The 21,144-nt window shown below is 42.1% G+C and overlaps 1 protein-coding gene across 4 annotated transcripts in view; it reads left to right on the top strand.

Annotated features, from left to right (window-relative positions):
* Window positions 1-21,144, top strand: part of nfatc1 (nuclear factor of activated T cells 1) — a 196,793-nt gene that overhangs the window by 127,474 nt on the left and 48,175 nt on the right. For all 4 annotated transcript variants that reach the window (XM_061230224.1, XM_061230286.1, XM_061230257.1 and 1 more), the window contains 3 exons: window positions 12,654-12,856; window positions 16,735-16,907; window positions 18,333-18,473. In XM_061230224.1, coding sequence (XP_061086208.1) covers window positions 12,654-12,856; window positions 16,735-16,907; window positions 18,333-18,473 — 517 coding nt within the window. The remainder of the gene's footprint in view (window positions 1-12,653; window positions 12,857-16,734; window positions 16,908-18,332; window positions 18,474-21,144) is intronic.

Genomic DNA, 21,144 nt, shown 5'->3' with positions numbered 1-21,144 from the left:
GAGAGAAGGAAATTACCTTTGCCGTATTTTCCCTGCTTTTGTGAATCTATGATTCCAAGTATCTATCTGAAGTAAAACTCCCCACAAAACGAATGATTCATTGTACCATCAGAATCTATCTGTCATTATTGATGCCATGTACGGGTTTGCACAGGCAAATGGGCCGTATGGTTATTTTGCCTTAATAACTAACTTAAGTTAACTGAAGCCAAGTTCCCATGTGTAAGGCCTATGCAAATTTAAAATAAAAATGGTAGCCTAGCTAGCTATTTGAGAAATCAACCCATCTACAGGAAATGTAGAACAGTAACAGTACTAACAGTACCATTCCTGCAACCTACCCTATCTGCAAAATAGCCTACCCTTTCACTGTGGGCTTTTCTCACATCACAATCTCTAGCTAAGTCTAATATCAGTTTTTGTGCAGGGCAAAGCTGGTCTATGGAAAGACTGAGAGTGATTGTACTTTTTATATGATGTATAATTAAATAGATAGATCATTACATTTCTATAGCATGTTTCTAAACACTCGAAGCACTTTACAGTGATGAGGGGAAACTCGCCTCCATGGCCACCACCAATGTGTAGCTCTCCCACCTGGGTGTTGCACGGCAGCCATTTTGTGGCAGAACGCTCACCACGCATTAGCGGAGGTGGAGAGGGACCTAGCTAGGCTACAGGCCTCTACCCATATTCCGTGGATCCATAAAAGGCATCTAGCCCCAGGCGGCAGCGAAATCACAATGGATAATAAACTAAATATAGATGCTAATGATGGCTAACTAGTTATCAATTTAATGTAATTTCTCATTTGGCGCTGGTCGGTATTTGCAGAGCCAGCCATTACAACGTAGCTATGTTAGCAAATTTATACCAGAAAGGAAGAGGCAGAAGTAACACACATTTATTCGAGCCTCCGCGTACACAGTTTGATCGACACGCCTCTTGAGTTTGATTATCAATTAGAATTTTGGCATGGTTTTTGCGTGACCACGTGAAAATGATAATGCAAACATAATGCGGTTACAATAAGAAACTGTTATTTAAGATGTGGTTTTTCATTTTCATTTAAATTATGACAGGGTTTTGTCGTATATGTTGAGAAAAACTGAATATGAAATGACTTTACATTTTAAGATTGTCAGATAAAGTGAGTACATTAACTTGAAAAATGATTCACATTTTCATTTTGGCACGGATATGCTTCCATACTTATGTTGTCAGTTGAATGAACACTATTAAAATCAAACCAAATCGAACGTCAGAAAGAGGATCGCCATCACGAAAAGAGAATAGCAGCTCCTTGAGAAACGTGTCCCAGTCTTTCCTGAAAGTGGCGTGTGACTCTCAAACGGCAGAAACGTCGGTCTCTGCCAACGTGGGACCCAGCTCAAAATCAACCGTGCCGCTCAATAAGAGGCAAGCTTGAAATGAAACGGTCCACCGGGCCGCACACGTCGGCAAATTTTTCTACCGTTCCTCCAAAACAAAACACAAAAAAATCTCCAGGGAGGTGGGGGGGGGTGGCGAGGGGGGTTGGTGGGTACGCCGCAAACCTCGCTCTCCCTGCAGTGTAACCAGGACTCTGGGCCCCGTCCCCAACGTCTGGAGCTAATGAGTTCCAGGCCATGGGTGCCGTGGCAGAAAGGAGAGAGTGAGAGAGGGAGAGAGAGCTTCAGGCAGCTGAGGCTCTGGTGCTCCTCTGAGAACCCCGTTTCTGGCTGATTAGAGTCCAGCCTCATCGCCCAACGAACCGCGGGACCCATCTGATGCTGCTTGGCTTGCCCCGATCCGCTTCAGTGCCGGTGTCACCTTTAGGAGAGTATTCATTCCTCAAATGTCTCCAGGGCTTCACCTCCCCCACCTCAAATCTGCTCCACAAACCCCCCGAACGCCACCTGCTGTTTTGCTCAGGGCCGGATGGATGCACACCGCCACTATTGTGACACCTTTATTTTTGAGCCGCTGTGTCCAATCTTTGTGTAAAATAAATACGCTTGTTATTGCCCGCGTCGGGTGCCGAGATCGGGGGGTTGTTTGTTGATCAGCGAATCTTGTGGCTGTTGTTGTTGTCGTTATTATCCAGGGCAGCGGAATCGTCTGGTGGCTTTACACCTTCCTAGCCCTCAGGGATTCGTCGAATCCCTGCCTGTCGATTGGCCACTGCCCGAACTTCTGCATCGCTTCCGTAAAAAAAAAAAAAAAAGATGTTTTTCTCACCTCTCCCGCAGCTGTGGCCAAAATGTGCAGGCCTCCCCCTTTGTTTAGGAAAGCTCCCTCTCTAACGGTGACATCATGTCGAGCGCCGTCTCGTGAAGGCCGGCCGTCTGCACCGCAGAAGGTTTCGCCGCTCCAGTGGAAGATGTCAGAGCGGGGCCCCGAATCAAGCCACTCCACGGCGGAAACCTCCAGATTACATGGTGCTCGGCCCTGCGGCCTTCTCGCATATCGACCCCCCCCCCCCCCCCGACTCCTTCCTTTCCATCTCCCCCAGACCCCCTCGACCACCGACCCCCACCCCCACGGTGTTTTCCTGCACCTTCTCCAAGACTTTTCCAGCGTGGTTCCTCGGTTCCTCGGCCCCCCGGGGGAGACCCTCCCCTGGCCAGGCGCGGGCCGCTCCGACCCCTCCAGCCGCTGGGCTCGTTTACGCTGGCGTGGCCGCCCCCGCAGACCGCACGCCCATTACGGGGATGCCTGTTCCTGTCCGCCAGGCAGACTCTCCCCCGCCACAGCTATGCGCCGCGTCTGCACGCCCGCTTTCCAGGCCCGCTCGCAGGAAAAACACGGGAGAAAACACCAGCGCGTGACAGGACGTCAGCCGCCAGGCCGTAATCTGATATGCCGACCTCGGCGGACACTTAAAGTAGCATTGTGACAACTGCTCATTATAGGCTTCGGGACTGAAGTAGTAACAAATAATGTTTTGTTTGATTTTCTGTACTTCTTCGAAAGCATAGCATTCTGTACTAGATCATTTGCAACAACCTTGCATGTAGGGGTAGGTGAAATATTTGGTTTGTGTTGGGGATGTGTTTGGTAATTGGGGATGTGTTGGGGATGTGTCTGTTCAGAAAATACATTTAAAATACACATGCATACTGTATGCACATACATGCACAAACAAATTCACACACATACACTACATAGAGACATACACTACATAGACACATACACTCACACACACACAGAGGGAGCGAGGGAGAGAGAGAGTAATCAGAAGAGTCTGATGGGAGACAAGGGGCGTTGTCCAGTGACCATGAGCCAGAGAAATCACAGACAGAGCCGACCAAACCTCGCAGACTCTCCACTATGTAGGAAAACAACACCTGCGAATTATTACGCCTACTGTAGGCTGCTGTGGAGCATAATAACTGGGCATAGGGGATTTGCTTGCCCCGGTCCTTCTTGCCTCAGGGTGGAAAAGGCTCACAGAAAAGGAGTTTCTTAGGGTGCGACCATCAGGAAAGCAAATGTGGAAGTGGACAAACTGTAGTAGCGGCTGGCTAGATACAGACTCACTGACGGGTTCTCAGAAGAAAGTGTATTGACTTTTTCTGCCAAGACCTGCAGCTGAGGCTCTGGCAAAGCTCCCAATTATTGTCCCAAATGTATCATCATTTCTTTGTATTTATCAATATTTCACATAAGCCATATATTCCACTAGTCTTCTCATAGCCAATTTGGCATAGATTAAATGTATACACACAGTAGAATATATAATACAATGTGTGTGCAGTTTAAGACGTATTGTACAGTATATATGTAGAAGGAAATAATATGGCCAATAATGACCTATTTTCATGGTGCCTTTTTTTCACAATTGGCAATGCAATATTCTTCACAAATAATGAGAATATATTTAAAGTTTTGTTCAGGGGTTAGAGAAATATACTTTTGCATTTTGTTTATTTTATTTTATTTTTTCAGGTGCAGTGCAAGTGTTCTTTTCTGTATCTATACCTGCGCAGTCAGTTTGGAAAATGGGACACTGAATTGCACCTGCATTTCAGGGTAAATTTACACTTAGCTCATATGGACCTTGCAAAGGGGGATAAAAACAACTTAAAAAGAGTGTGGTTTGCTCTAATTGGAAACATATTGTGAACGCAAGGCAGTTTCAGACTATTCCTTGTCTTATTTTCTTGGCAGTATCGGGCGATACTCTTGATGGAGAAAAACTGAAAGCTGACGGTTGAATCTCAGAAACACTGAAACCTCCTCCAGAGCAAACAGCAGCCCATTTCATTTTAACTTAAATGTAACCATAAAGACATTGTGATTTTCTCTGCAACAATCGTTTTTCTTTTCTTTTTTTTTAAGTCGTGAGCAATACAGTGTCTTTAGTGGAGTTGACTTGGCAGTTTGAAAGTGTTACTGGAATATTCATCTACAACTTTCTCTCTCTCTCTCTCGCCGCATGGTAATCTCCTTTTGGGGAGCTACCCTTACTCATGGTCATGGTATTGAGTAACCACAAAATGGGGAGTGGCAACTGGAAAATGACACAGGAAGACTGCATTTTAGCGGTCTGAAGTAGTGACCAAAACCGGAGATTTACGAGGTATCATACCGACAAGCTATAGTTTCAGCCATCAAAAGTAGCCTACGTCACCCATCCAAACGTCTTCTGCACATCTTTTCCCTGTCGCTTGTAACTCGTAGGTTCTTTTCGATTTTTTTGATTTATAAGGAGCTGACATTTTGCATGACAAGTCCTCCTCCCCTCTCATTACGAAGCACAGCAACACTACTATAAAAAAAATGTCCGTCTGTGACCCGCACAAAACGTGTATTGTTCACAAGTGAAAAAAGCCTTACACGACAGAACTTTTAAAACGCGAATGTTGGCCAGAAGTCATTTTCATTTTATGTCAAAAAGACGGCGATGGAAAGGGGGAGGCATAATTTAAGTCAAAATGACGGAGATGGTAAGATGTGTATACATAATTAGCGAAATTTTCGGGAGGGAGATGAACCGGTTTTGTGGAGAATTAAGGCGGTGAGACCTGGAGACGAGTTACTGTCAGCACTCAGGCGGGAGCGTGGTAATTGGAAAGGCCTGCGAGCTCCGACAGGGAGCCCCGCTGCCTCCTCTCCCCTCCTCGCTACGCCACGTGGAGCCACAGTCATGACATTCCTCCCCGCAGTGATAAAATGCACCGGAGAGGTGGGAGAGCGCGCCCCACACGGCCCCGTATTTTATCACTCGTCTCGGCTCAGCCTAAACAAACAGCAGTGCCAAGCAGCAGCTCATTTTCTTAAACAAATATGTGCTTTGCAAGTCATTAACCCCTCGCGCTGTCAGCCTTCGAAGCTGCTGGACAGACTTGTCATTTGACCTGTGATTTTTACCCATGCGACCTGCAAATACTCCAAGATGCAACTTTTTCCAAGCAAAACAGGTTCATTAGAATGAAGTTACTCAATTTTCAGGGAATAATTCTAAAAAACACACCCCACCTAGCAATTAATTATGTGGCACAACAGCAGTCAGGGTAACTTAATGCTCCTGCTTTGATTTCTGTTGGAATAGAAATTCAGAAATAAAATGAAGATCGAGATTTGTCAAATCGGACCGAGATTTATGACTGTGCATTTGACAGGTTCACAGTTCAGTATTAAATGAAAAGAAATGGGGTGGTCTCTTTTGCTCAACAGTACAACACATCATAAAAAGTACAAGGAGCACACACATCTGTATATGATTAAGTAATTGATTGGACAACTGTCAAGTAGAGCAATCTTTGTTAATTTATTTAATAAATGCATTTTGACAAGTGTTAGGAAAAAGCGGTAGGTCTGTCCATGGGTGGCAGTTACAGATGGAAATTGATAGGGCATCTGCAATGGCAAAGGCTGTCTTTTTGGAGAAGCGTGTGATGTCTACACAATGGCAGATACGTTACATATCCTGACCTACACTGAACACCAGATTTGTTTTTGCAGCAATTTTGAATATTATGCCCTGATTACACAAGTAGTGAGAGCAGACGTGTCTGGTATGAATTTGACTGCATGCTTCCGTCAAAGACAGATATACTCTAAACCCAAAACCATGATCAGTCACAGCCTTAGTCCACGTGGCAGGTGCTCAAAGGCTCTTCCAGAATTTTCCTGGATGGATTTGCAATCACAACTGATATTTCTCCTGATATTTACCCCATTGAACGTAAACAGATGAGGTCGATCCTAATCTGCATGGTCATCTGGAGAAATACTGAAACATGGAGAGCAGAAGGAGACCAGAAGGAGACCGGAACAGTTCTGAGGACAGACATATGTTAAACCATTTTGGTGATGACCCTGGAGTGGGTGGGTTGTTTCTGGGCTATCAGCAAGGTCGACCGTCACTGAGGTTTATGCCCTCTCATTAATCACATCCGCATGTGGATGATGTCATTCGTGGTGTGCTAACCCACTCCACCACAGCACTCGTGATTGGATGAAATCAACCTCTCACTTCTTCCCACAACTTGTGCTCAAATCCTTATGCGTCACTGGGGTTAAGACATGTCAGAAATAATAGCAAATCACAGCTGTCCAAATGTAGCACCACAGTGAAAATGGCACTAAATACAATGCTTGTCATTTTAACGGCCATTTTAATTTTGCCTTTTAAGGAATGTGTTGATATGCACTATTAAAGTTACCGGGTTGGTGAAAGTAATGGGTGCCAACACATTTTGTTTCATCTCTGCTCGCCTTAAGTAACAGGTATACTACGTATAATGATAATGGCCGCCGTGGAACCGAGAGTGAAATGTAAATTACCGAGGTTGCCACCTGGATAAACTCATAGGTGGAGAACGCTTGGGACCTTGAAGAAGCTCCTGACCTCAAAGTAACTCACTGATGACTAGCATGTGTGACTAAGGGCAGCCAGGAGAGCTACTAGCCTCTAAGAGACTGGGGGGAAAAGTTAAAAAGAGAGGGAGCCAAATGTCCAAGCAACCACCATATATTAAGAGCTTTACTATCTGCTTACAGTGGACCAAATCCAAAGTTTATATAACAAAGTCCTGAATTCAGTTTTGCCACAATAGACTTTGTCTATAAGACTGAGTAAAGCCAAATTAATTTAAGCATTACTTTTACTATTTTCACTAAGCTTAGTCCTGGACTGAATTGAGTTTTGTAAGGACTAGTCTTAATCTGTGTCTGTGAAACTGGCCCTAGGAGTGTGAAGGTTGTTAGGAAGGCATGCAATTGTAAGGCTACTTACTATTATAACTTTAGAACTTAAAGGTGTATGAATTCCTGTATGAAGTTTTATAAGAAGAATAAATAATCTCTTCAGAATTGTTTCTACATCATAACTGGGCTCCTGTGAAAACAGCCAGTCATTTTTAACCATCATTCCCATAAATCCACCCTTCATCAGCCTCTTCTAACAAGGAGGTAATGTTATCCTTTTTGTGATTTAGCATCTACTTCCACAGAGTATAATTATGAATGAACGAGCAAGCAAAATTTCAAACCTAACTAGCAAAACTGTGGTGTGTCAGGGTATTTTTATTTTTCCAACTACAAGTATGTACAGTATAATCAGCTACAATAGAAAGAGTTTGGACATACGCTGTCTATGTGCCTTACAGCAGTCTAGCCAAGTAGCTAGGTATGCTAGATAGGTAACCTATAGATTCCAGGGCCCCTGATTTTTGAACCAGCTCCTGGTTTTCCTCTTTTTATCTCTGGCTTGACCATATAGCAGGAGATCTGAGGTGCAGTCATGTCAGTTAACCAATCAATGCTGGTGACTCACCTAATTGCATTTCTCAGTCAAAACTGCCTGTTCAAACTCATGTTTTGAAACATTTTGTAACCAAGAACAGTATAAGACTATATGACATTTATTAATAGTTAAAGTAGGTTACTTGGTCCCAATCCACAAAAAAACTTGAAATTGACCCATTCTGGCAATCAATGAAATAGCCAAGGTGTGTTTTTAGAATAATGTTAGTTAGAATAAAAAAAAGTTAATGTTAATGAAAATTTTAGATTGAATGAATCCAGCCTGAGATGGATCCCAATTATTTAAGATGCGATCTTATGAGTTTCAGCAAAATATTGCAAATATGATGAAATGTACAGTGCAAAAAAAAAATTTCCTGTTCTGATCTGTTTTACATTTGTTGCTCCATGGTTAACTCTTGATTTGCTAGCCGTGTCTAAGTTGTCCACCATGCTCTCTCCCTTTCCGTGTGCTGCACAGTTATGGCTTTGGCGGCTATGCTAAGGAACTGCTAATGGTCTCAGCAGAAAACACGGTACAACTTTATTTTCATATGAATCAAATGAAAATAATTATCCACAAACATTTAAACAGGACCTCGCAATTATACAAACTGCAGCTTTCATGCGTCTTTAACCAAATGTATTACAGATTAATTGAACTGAAGCCTTTATCTGATCGAGTATATTTCTGGATCTTCCTACGTTGAGTTATCCGGCTTTACTCAGCTAAGTCATGACTCTCTTTGGTTTGAAAGTGATTTGCTATTCAAAAGATTAGCATGTTTTCCAGGAGGCTAAAGCGATGGGGCATAGGCCCTTGTGTGTCAAGCTGCACCTGGGGAGATGCAAGATTTTATAGCAACTAGACAGGCGCACTCGGCAGCCAATTTGTGTGCTCGCTAATTAAATCACCCGACTCCCTTTACAGTTACAGAACAGGCTCATTATCAGATTGACTCAAAGATTAAATGGATTTAATTATGTTTTTTTTCCCTTAGACCACTGTAGCAATTGTTCACATCCCTGCCATGCTAGCTCAAACAGTGAAGCCATCATCAGAAGTGATGCCTAATTATTATTATTTTTGTTTTTGTAGGATGACAGCATTTTCAAATGCCGTGGACTTTGATTAAGGCATGTCCACATCCCTTACTCCTTCTCCCACAAAGATACACACGCACACACACATGCACAAACACCACCAAACTCCCTTACTTACTATGGTAATTAAAAGCTAATTCATCAGATTATGTCATAGGTTACATGTCGTCTGGCTTCTGTTAGCAATATGACTCAGTCTGTTAAATAAACAGAGAGCATTCATTTTGTTTGACAGATTTCAGGTTATTACTTTATTTGCAAATTGAATTGAGATAGGTATCTTGAAATACACATATGCATATCAAGGTAATGGAGTGCAGTTTACACAATATTCAGAAGGCTGTTCTTTTACAGTCAATACAGTCTCACGAGCGGATGGGAGACCCATATGTTCCCATCGCAGACCACAAGGCTTAATGTAAACTTTGAGTGTTTAATGTTACAAATGTACTCCCGATTTTCTTGTTGCTGGTTTGGAGCAGCCTTTCAGTGGCCCACACACATCTGAACAAATGCAGCCCGGGAGGGAAATGTGTTCGAACAAACCAGAAGCTCTCCTCTCTGCTTTGGGTACACCTTCGGCCAGGATTTGTTCCCAGAAAGCCTCCCCCTCAGCACCACCAATGCTCGTGGCAGGGCACAGGGAATGTTGTTGTTCTGCCAAATTATTCCTCCATTTTCCCCATCTCCTACTGAATTCAAACCACGGCATGATCTCTTTCACTCGAAGTAATTTCCAAAGTCTGGCTGAAATTTGAGGCTTGAGCGGCACATCCTGTGATCTTCAGGATTAACTATCTGGCTACCAGCAGAGGAGGTGTTATTTCAGAAGAAATTACTGATGACTTAACAAGAGTAAAATCTTTTCATTATCATAAATGGTTATTTTCTTTGATGGGGTGGATGACACTGTTAATACAAAACCAGTGGAAAGGGTTTGGAAATTTTGAGAATAGGTGATTGGCAACTGATTGGTTGGCAAAAGATATGTCTCGTGTTTTGGTTGTCTGGTGTTGTCATAGGGAACATTTTTATATCCAACAACAGGTTCTGGAACTTTCCAGAAAATAAATGTCCATGAAATGAAAAAGGAATATTTTTTTCTGTCTTGAGATGCGGACAAACGTCAACATGGAACATGGAATTGAAACGGGGAGAAAGGAACTTCTCGGCTCGAGTTAGTCATCCTTTATTGAAAGGCCACATTCCAATCGAAAAGAAATATCAGATGTATAGCTTACAGTACTGTAGACCTATTACAAAGGCTTGTGAGCAACCAACCACACATTTAATTAAGACAATTATGGTCCATAAAAACATTCCACATGTGAAGGATATGTGGTTTTGTGATATGTGACAGCCACAATGGGACATGTTCCAAAGGAGGTATCTGTCCCTCTTTCTCATGGTATTGCCATGCTTAATGCTGCTGTCTGGCTCTTGGATGCATCAAAACGTGATGGAAGCAAAGGTGTCTTTTAGAAGGATATCGCGACATGGCATTAAAGAAACATGGACTGTAATGTAACATTTTTACATTTTATGCGATATAGCTGACACTCCTATCCAGAGCGACATGCATTAGTTTAACATGCAATCCCTTTATACAGACTGGGAATCAAATCTACATTGGATTTTGTGCACCCAGTTCCTTTACCATTACATTATGATATACTGCTGACCTACAAATCACCATATGTGCATAAAAGTCTTTCTCTTTCAAATAACAGTCATTGATGAAATGGATGGGGAAAGTATTTCACCAAAGTAGCATCCAAAAGCCGTGCAACTGAAATTGTGATTTCCTTTGGTTTCTACTTTATCTGTATCTTTATCTTTATCTAGATTACAGATTGTGGCAGGCAATGCAAAGAAAATATGCAAAAATGCCAGTCAATTATATAAATGTTAACTTGTTAAATTTTAATATGTTAATTAAAATGTAAGTTACAATGTTGTTATATTGAATGGATGAGTTGGTTCACAGTAAATGATACACAGTAGGGGACTAGCATGGATTAGCTGGAGTAGTAAATGATTGGGCAGACAAATTGCTTTACAAATCATTATGATTAATGAATATGCTGAGCGTACAACCACAAAATGTAACTGCGGCTGTTTGAGTGAGCCCACATTCTATGGTATTTTATGCTAATTATTACAGTGTTTTCATCTCGGTCTTTTATTAGGGAACAGTAGCGCCTAATGGCTGCTAGTGAAAGGAAGCCATACTTGTTTGAAGTGGGGGTTCTGATACAGAGGCCCTTTCATCTCTGTATGATGCTTGACTTGGCTTGCAGCCCGTTGTTCATAAAGCATAATGAAAATCATAATGCATGTCGATTTCCATGTGAGAAAGGCGGCCGGCGTGACTGCGCACAGGAAAGCTTAGGCGCCACCGTTTCCAGGTTTTCAGTGCAAGTGGCTTTTTAATGAGCGTTAACACAGGGGTTATCGTACGATTAAACACACTACTTAGGTGGGTAACATCTTGAGGGCAGTTGTACTTTGGTTTCATTTTTCATGTTTTTTTTCCAACTTTCATGACCAAGTATAAGGAAATAAAAGTGTGTTGCCTATATGTTCTGTGTTGGATTATATCAGTTGTGCAACATTAATGTTGTGCGTTGATACTTCATTGATACTCATACTTGTATCAGAACAAAGACTATATTGTGTAATATTCTCTACTTTTCTATTTCAAAGTCATATTCTCCATTTTCAATTTCCTATTCCTATTTTCCTATTTCCAAGATGGTAGTCTTGTTCCCTTTGAACTTTTCAGAACATGAAATGTTTAAATGAACCCCTTAAGTATTACACCATGAAAAAAGGAATGAATGCATCCATTCATTTTTTTCATCTTGTAATTTTCAATCGCTATGGTAACAGGATATACTATTTTAAAACATTAAAACTCACCGTTCTATCTGTCTAACCTACTTTAAGATGACAACAGGGACATGTGGGTGGCAAAACAATGAACATATTAGTATACAAGATGTTATTATTGTGATTATTGTACTTATTTGTTTATGATCTTCTCGACCTCTGAAGAGAGTGCAAGGTGAATGAGGTTGAGACAGAGAGGTAGGGGGAGGGTGACAGGCAGGGGGGAATTGCATGATTTTTCATGATAAAAAGTGTTGTATAGTTTAGCAAGCAAAATGCAGAAAAAACTACACAGGATGCCCATTTCTGGTGATGTTGTAATATGAAAGGGGAAGATTTGTTCAGTGTTGTGGCTCCATAGTGTTTCTAAGTGCACAAACCACAGCCACAATAAAATGTATCTACTCAAAAAACCCACTTTCACTGTTTGAAACTTTGTTTTAGTAATATTTAGAATAATGCTGACTCCTGGAAAACAAACTCCCAATAGTTACCTTTCAGAAAAGACCAGGACCATACCTATAGTCAAAAGACCAGGACCATACCTATAGTCAAAAAGTGGCAACTTTCTTTTTTTACGCTGACTGAGAAAATGCAATGAACAGTGAAATACAGAGAGTACAAACAGACAGAAAACCGCCTAGAGCATGTCTACAAACTACAAACCTCAAAGAGATATAAACTATAAAAAGGAGGATGCTGAGAGGGGTGTGAGTTTGCATCCCTGCATCCAAACCACCCAAAACAAAAACAAAGCAACATTGCATTTTTTTTTTCAAGAAGAACTCATTAAAAGGGCTGTCAGTAGCTGTCAGGTTTTCAGTCTGTCTTTATTTAGCAAATGAGGGCCTATTAGAGAGGGATGTAATGGGGTGGGGTTGTGTGCCCAGGGGCTGAGCTAGATCCCTCTGTTCTGTCGCCAGCTGTACGGCTACATGGAGAGTGAGCCCCTCACCCTGCAGCTGTTCATCGGGACCGCAGACGACCGCCTGCTGCGACCGCACGCCTTCTACCAGGTCCACCGCATCACCGGCAAGACCGTCTCCACGGCCAGCCATGAGGTCATGCAGTCCAACACCAAGGTGCTGGAGATCCCTCTGCTGCCAGAGAACAATATGCGGGCCATGTGAGTCTGTCCGTCCGTTCGTCCTGTTTAGCTGTGCTGGGCCTTTCTACTGACTTAAGTGCCTAACCTCTATCCAAACCCAGCCTCCCTAAATTCTGTTTTTCTTTTTTCGCTTACTCTCCGCCTCTCAATGAATTTGTCTTGATAATTATTTTATTTTACATTTTCAATTTGCTCTAATGTTTGCATTGCTAAAGAATATAAGAAAAAGCAGGGAAATGCAATTGTCCTCTCACTCAATAGTTTATTTTTTGTCCAATTGTGTTTTTTCTCTCTTTCTGTTTTGCCATTATCCTATCTTTCCTTCTATCTCTACTTCCATGCTCTCTCTCTGATACTTTAAATGTCATCCAAAGTGACTTGCAGTTGATTAGACTAAGCAGGGGACAATCCCCCCTGGAGCAATGTGGGGTTAAGGGCCTTGCTCAAGGGCCCAACAGCTGTTTAGATCTTATTGTGGCTACACTGGGGATTGAAGCACCAACCTTGAAGGTCTCAGTCATGCACCTTTGTCAATAGGCTACAAGCTGCCATTTAGAGATGATGTGTGGATGATGTGAGGGAGATGTAGCCATGTCCTCCTCCGCCCCCTTTGTGATTCACACACATAGCAAAGGGGAGCTGGCTGTTTGAGAGGTCTTTCACTGACTGGTGTTTATTGTGGCAAATATTAAATGAGGCAGGTTCATTTGCTTTGTGGGTAGAATGTGTCAACTTCAATGATGGAAGAAGCTTGTGGGTGCCAAACAATCCCAACTGACTCACCCCTCAGGCTGCATATACAGTGATTCTTTCACCGAGCCGGACTGCGGTAACATCACGGAAGCCAACTGCCATTGTATCATAATAATTAGAACAGAACTGTAAACTGGAATATGGGTTAATTTAGAAGTCCTGAAAATATCCCCTACAGTCATAGAGAACCTGTTATGAAGTCTGTTGCAGGCTATTCTGCAAATATGTATTACAAAAAAAAACTTGGTTTCACTGTACAGACCCCTGTTTTTAACTATAGTGAAGTTCAACTCGTACTTTATCTATTCTTGCCTGTCCACTTCACTGTTACCAACTAACCAATGGGGTAGTCCGTGGCAAGCTTAGCCATCTCAATGACAATCTGTTTCCTCACCTGGGGCACCATAATTTTCCCCTGTGCATGGCATATGCCAACAACTGTCCAACTTCTAAGCCCAGACACCCGGGTTCTGAGATACCCAGCCCTTGCTCCCAGGAGGCCTGCTACCAGGAGATCACATTCATCAGGAACTCAAGGCTGTAGGCCACTGGCCAGGAGCTCACCTAAATCAGCCAATCACCTGCTGCGCAGCAGACTGGGCCTCAGCAGTGTTTGGAAGGGCTTGCGGGTGTAATTCGTCAAACTGAGGTTATGCAACAGAATCACCTCGACGAGGAGTTTTCTCACTTCAGTCTAGAGACAGCCCTGCTCTTGCCTCGGCGAAGAATGTTGGCAGAGAAGAGGGCTTCCCTGAAATTAGATTTTTCAAATTGATTTATTTTTATTCTAGAATGCAATGAAGGTTTTTATGACCTGGCCACCGGGAGGTTTTCACTCATGGGAATGATGGAAATATATCAGATGGAGCATAAACATTACAAATAATATGACATTACTAAAATGTCTCAGGAACATTGACCCTGTTTCATGATATTTAGCATTGCACAGAGGGGACTGCTTCGGATTGTAAAGGGCCATATCAGCATCTGAAACCAAGAATGGAATTTATTTAAGATTTATTTAAATATTCCTCTGTTGTGATATTTCACAGTAACAAGCAGGGTTCACTCCGTCAATCTGTAAAAAAGCAACTGTTTTTGTAAATGGCAATAAATGTACTTATTTTGGATTTCTCCACAGCTGTTGCCTATTTGTACAAAAAAAATTACTGTAAAATTGTAGCCAATTAAGAAAAGTTCATACTTCAAGTGCAGTCAAACGATATTAGCTGTTAAAAACGGACCAGTGATTTGATTCATACTTCTGAATAAAGGATTCAAAGAAGAGATGCAAAAGTGGATTTTTTTTCTCCTGGGCTTTGACAGGAAAGTGTAGGCCGGTGGACATGGAAAGGTCATGCGGGGTATTACTATGCTGATTGAGTCTTTCCATGGGTCACGAAAAGGCATCTTGATAGCTTCAGCCACTTTGTTCTCATTCCAGGACTGTGGGCCTGTGTGGGAGGGGGACAGTTCAGGTTATCTCAGCTCATTGTTTTCAGTCCGTATTGCATCACCAGATGCCTGTCCGCCGAAGGATTTATAAAGTCATTAGCATGTGTTCCCATGCTGGCATGCATGAGTCAGACACAAGACTAAACAATAAAGTTAAAACAATAAAGTCAAATATTGGGCACACGCACAATGCATGGAACTGCACTGTTTAAAATTGTATAAAGGGAATGCAGTCATTTATATAATATAATAAACTATACCGTCTATTGGATAAATATGCTACTTTTTTTTTGCTTCCACTTAGCTGAACAGTGAATTCATTATATACATTGAAATCTACCCATCAAAATCTGAACAACCGTGGCAAATTCTTACAATAAAGTAAGTCCACAAGGACATTATTGTTTGAATTGATTCAAAAAGGCTTTAGACAGTACTCTATTGAGTACACGCATCTGATTCCATGAAGAATGTATTGCAAAATAATTGCTTCATGCATGGCTACTAAGCAGCTTGTAGTAGGAATGTTTTTTTTTCAGTCACATTTTAACTACTACATTTCGGGGAAAATCAATATTAACGTATAAAATTTGACATTTATCATGTTCCAGGAATTTAACCCAACAGAATGTAAAATTTAAAAATGCCAAACCATGTCCAAACCGTATTCAATTTTGTTTTGTTTTTTTCAAAGATTTTTTGTTTTACCAGCCAGTCTAGTTTTATTTCATTTCATGAAAAGGCCAGTCTGAGAAGTGGAGCATTTTTCCACTCAGCAGTTATTCAAAGGAAAATCCCCTGACAAAAAAAAAGATAAAATTAAAAAACTCCAATGCTAAATGTGGCATTGGTTACTGAGGTTGAAACCGTAAATGATTTGAAATGTTAAAGGCGCTAAACTTAGAGGAGGAGAGGACAATGAAGATGTTAATAAAGAGCATGATGAACGGTAGACGTGGGTGTAAAAAGTGGGGTGAGAGCCAACGGACTTCTCATGCTGGAAAGATCCACAGAGAGACCAAAGTCAAGAGGTCTTGCTGGATGCTACTTGTTGGAGAATTAAAACACTGACATTAAGGAATTATTTTCCAAATCAGCACTCTTTGAAAGATTTGAATTGGATATGAGGGTCAGCATGGCTCATTCAGGTTTCCGCAGAAAACTCTGGTGCTTTGAGGCACAAGGAAGCCCCTGACAGATGCTGCTTTCCATTGGCGACTGTCATATTGAAATTGTGCAGCAGCGAGGGACTCCGGCACTCTTGATCCTTGAGTGCACTGACCCCACTGTCCCCTGCAAAATTATTCCAGGAGTGGAAATTTAGGGTACACCTCGAAGAATAGACATTTTTTTGACTGCCTTAAGTGAGTTTCCTCTGTTGTTCCATTGGGCAACAGAGCCTTGTTTGACTGCAGTATCAAAATCCCTTGTGCTCCTCACCCAAGCTCATTCTCCACATCCTCACTCTGAATCAAAATGGACTCCTCAGTCAACCTGCATGAAGTTGAGCAAAACAAAGGTCAATAATAATAATAATAATAATAATAATAATAATAATAATAATTTGTTACTGCTTTTTTTCTGATGCTTTTATCCAAAGTGACTGACAGTTGCGCAGGGGGGAGTTTGTTTACCTTTTTTAGGTAGGCCTGGCCTTGTGTTTGATTAGTCCTCCTCTTCCCCTTCAGAATCGACTGCGCAGGAATCCTGAAGCTGCGCAACTCCGACATCGAGCTGCGGAAGGGCGAGACGGACATCGGCCGCAAGAACACCCGGGTGAGGATGGTCTTCCGCGTCCACATCAACCAACCCAACGGCCGGACCGTGTCGCTGCAGGCAGCATCCAATCCCATCGAGTGCTGTGAGTACCCTTCGCTCTGTCCACCGCCGCTCTGGCTGTGGAGCCATGAAAACCGCTATTAGCTTAGTTATTCACATAGTTATTGCACTCGGCTAAGCCCTATGTCCAGATGTTTTTGTTTTTTCTATGAAATTTTGAAGAAACATTTGGGAATAATTCTGAGTAGAAATGAGTTTTGAAGCCTAATGTCGACAACTGTGCGCTTTATCTCCACCATCGATCGCAGGGGCTTTGGTAAGAAATCCAAAATCGTTTAGAGCAACATCACTGACTGCCAAAGGCTATTTAAAGGTGGAGAGGTTCTGAATGCTTTGAAGGAGACCTCATACGTACCAAGACCTAGAGCAGTTTAAAGAACTTTCCAATGTTATGGCCTTCATTAAGGTTTTTAGTGTTTCCCATAAATTTGCTGTGATGCTGTTGCGGTATCTGAAGGGAGCTCAATTGATGATGTTATCAAAACCTAAATGGATTATGTCATTACTATATAAGTATCCCTGGCTGTCAATATGATCACAGTGACCAAGCATGCTTATGAAAATAAGTGAGAGATTAAGAGTGAAAAATGAACTCTCTAGGTCATGGCCATTAAATATAAATTAATTCATATTGTTTACAGTTTATAAAATTATTCCATTTTTATAAAATGAACATTCAAGTTAATATACTAACATGTGTGCTGTTATTTTTTTGTTGTTGAAGAAAATATGTGTCTTGCACCTTAAGCAATTTCTAAACAAATTGTAAATTGTAAACAGACTTCAGTTTTGTGTGTGTGTGTGTGTGAGCATGTGTGTGTGTGTGTGTGTGTGAGCATGTGTGTGTGTGTGTGTGTGTGTGTGTGTGTGTGAGCATGTGTGCGTGTGTGTGAGCATGTGTGTGTGTGTGTGTGTGAGCATGTGTGCGTGTGTGTGTGTGTGTGTGAGCATGTGTGTGTGTGTGTGTGTGTGTGAGCATGTGTGCGTGTGTGTGTGTGTATGAGCATGTGTGTGTGTGTGTGTGTGAGCATGTGTGTGTGTGTGTGTGTGTGTGAGCATGTGTGCGTGTGTGTGTGTGTATGAGCATGTGTGTGTGTGTGTGTGTGAGCATGTGTGTGTGTGTGTGTGTGTGAGCATGTGTGCGTGTGTAAAAACCTCGATTGGCTGTGTAAGCAGGCCTCAACTTTTGTTTGACAGTAAGAATGCATTGTAAAGAAGATTAACGTTTTTTGTTGTACTCATGAGAGTTACTGTTTTAGAGAGGTGCTAAATAAAATAGGCTTCTGCGGCTCACTTCACAAACAGTAGAAGGGAATAGCCGAGTTCGGGAGCGAGACGGGGGCGGGATGCCTGGGTCGGATAGCTGTGGGCTGGAGGTTCGGGAGTCGATGGGGAGAGGGTTGAGGGGTGCGCAGTACTGAGGAGCTCTTCGCTCTTCTTCTGGCAGCCCAGAGATCGGCCCAGGAGCTGCCACTGGTGGAGAAGCAGAGCGCAGACAGCAGTCCAGCCACAGGGGGAAAGACCTTGGTCCTGAGTGGGCACAACTTCCTGCCCGACTCCAAGGTGGTGTTTGTGGAGAAGGCCCAAGGTAAGCCCTCTTCTCCGACGTGTCTAAACTCCCTCTCTGTTTGGCCAGGCGATCTGCTCTCAAAGCCGCAGTCTGTCTCTCTTTTTCTCGATCTCTTTTTTCTCTCTCTCCCTCTTCTCTCTCTCTCTCTCTCTCTCTCTCTCTCTCTCTCTCTCTCTCTCTCTCTCTCTCTCTCTCTTTCTCTCCCCACCGTCAAAATATCCCAGGTCCTGCCAGCAAACCACATGTGGTGTGCATTAAGGCACTATATTTTTAACTGAACGTATTTACATTTGCAAAAAAGTTTCCATTGCCTGTTCGCTGACGCTCGCCACAAGTCGAGGAATGAATCACTAGCGGGGCATGTGCACTTTCTCCGCCGCTTGCTGGAACATTCGTTTCCTTCGGCCTGGACGGGGCGGGGCGGGCAGGGGAGAGGATGGCCAGCTCCGAGATGTTGATGTTACTGGGTTTACAAACACCAATTTCCTCCATTCGTTTTTAGAAAATGAAAGCATGGCGCGGGGCCAGAAGCGAGGAGTGTAAACACACGTGATTGAGGGCCTTTTCACTTGGCAGGGGGAGGGGGGGGGGGTGGGTGGAGTAGAGGGGAAGCAATAAATCTTTCCACCTGTGAGGAGAGACCTTTTGGAAGGGCCAGGCTGTGAGTTTTAGAGCTGCGTTACGACAAAGACGTTTGTAAACACGCTGCACCAGAGGGGATGGCCTGCTCGAGTTCTGCGCCCAATGTTTGCGTGGTCCATAGCGGTTGACATCATTCCCTCCAGTGTGTGTTTACCTCTTGCAGCTACACTCAGTGAGCACTTTATTAGGCATTTATTCAACTTATTTGAATGCTCTTCTGCATACCACTTTTGTAATGTGTGGGTATTTGCGTTACTGTCACCTTCCTGTCAACTTTGACTAGTCTGGCCCTTCTCCACTGGCCTCTCTCATTAACAAAGCATTCTTGCCTGCAGACTTGCTGCTCACTGGGTGTTTTTTTGTTTTTCGCACCATTCTCTGCAAACTCTTGTGCGTGAAAATCCCAGGTGCTCAGCAGCTTCTGAGATATTCAAACCACCCTGTCTGGTACCATTCCAAGGTCAAAGTCACTTAGCTTACATTTCTTCCCCATTCTGACATTTGGCCTGAAAGACAGCTGAACCTCTTGACAACATGCTTTTATGCATTTAGTTGCTGCTACATGATTGGCTGATTAAATGTGAGCATTAACAAGCTGGTGTATAGGTCTAACTAATAAAGTGATTAGTGAGTGTATGTCTGAACAGCTGCAGGTCATATTGTCCTGACTTCACAAAACATCTGTCCTTAACTTCACATATCTCAAACAAGTGTTACTGCACACACGTAGGTGAAGACTTAAATGAAAGAAGAGGCTCGTACCATTTGGACATTTGAGACTGAACAATGTCAGAGCATGTATGTACAGTGTACACAACAGTTTCACTAAAATACAAAATAAATACAAAAATGCCTTATGTTTTTATAGTTTAGCACTGAATATCTATATAAGTCAAGGACCACATTATATGTGGGCACAAACTTGATGTCAACTTGTGTACAAAATATGGTAAAGATATCGACAGGCATTCAAATTCCACGTGAGTTTTCGCAAACCTGCACCCAGATGTCCTCAAGTCCCCAAATCTCTCCAAATACAAACCATCTGCATATCTTTTTGTCCAGACAGTTGAATGATCAGAAAAGCTTAGTTTTATATTAAAACAGATTTTTTCATACAAAATTTAAAGACAATCAACCTTCACATGTGTTTTATTCACTTATTTGAGAGTATGTTTTTCTAAAGTTCTCAAAAAGTGTTCAAAAAGCTCTCCAAAAAGGATTACTCAACCTAACGCTGTTTAACAAATCTGCAATTCCAAGTCCTGTAATTACGCATATCTGTATATTCATTCTGCTATGCGAATGTAGCGATATTCCTAAACTATCTGTTAACCAAATATTACACATTATATCTTGTTGGAAAGGGTAGGAAACCCCATACAAGAAGCGTGCCATGTTTTACATTAATTTGCTATTGAAATGGCCTAGTGATGCATTTACGCAATAATAAGAAGTAGTTCAAGATGGCATTTGCTTAGGTATAGTCTTGGCAAGAAACATTGTTTTCTTGAAAATGGCTGAACAGATTCCGAAATAAACTTCAATGTTAGTCAGAAAACAGTCATAGCTTCATAACCAGGTGGGATATTTGGTTCCATAAATATTTCAAATAATTAGCAAAACAAACTTCTATTTCTACCAGACCGGTAATATGTCATGTATATTTGTGTTCTTATATTGGAACATGATTTTTTGACGTAGAGAAATGGTATCAAGGATTGTTAGTATAAGCCTTTTAGTGTCTTAGATTGTGACCAGGTCAGGGTTGTAAACCTTTAGTGGGGCATGGAGGAGCCTGCCGTTTTATTGGCCTGCATTGCAAATAAGAAAGTGATAAGAATCTAAATAGCTATTATCGCTAGCAGAGTCTTTTTAACAATCTGGCATGAGTGTTTTGCGGTTTTATCGCGTCACAGTTTTTGTATGATATAAATATGAACCCAAAAATAATTTGAGATGACTCAGCCACAATGAGTCATCTCATTCAGTGAAAATGTGTACTAAAAGTTTAGATTTTATTCACAAAAAGTAGCAGTTTTTTATG

Source organism: Conger conger, chromosome 1, assembly GCF_963514075.1.
Source record: "Conger conger chromosome 1, fConCon1.1, whole genome shotgun sequence".
Taxonomy (NCBI): domain Eukaryota; kingdom Metazoa; phylum Chordata; class Actinopteri; order Anguilliformes; family Congridae; genus Conger; species Conger conger.
This window is presented reverse-complemented; position numbering and strand designations above follow the sequence as displayed.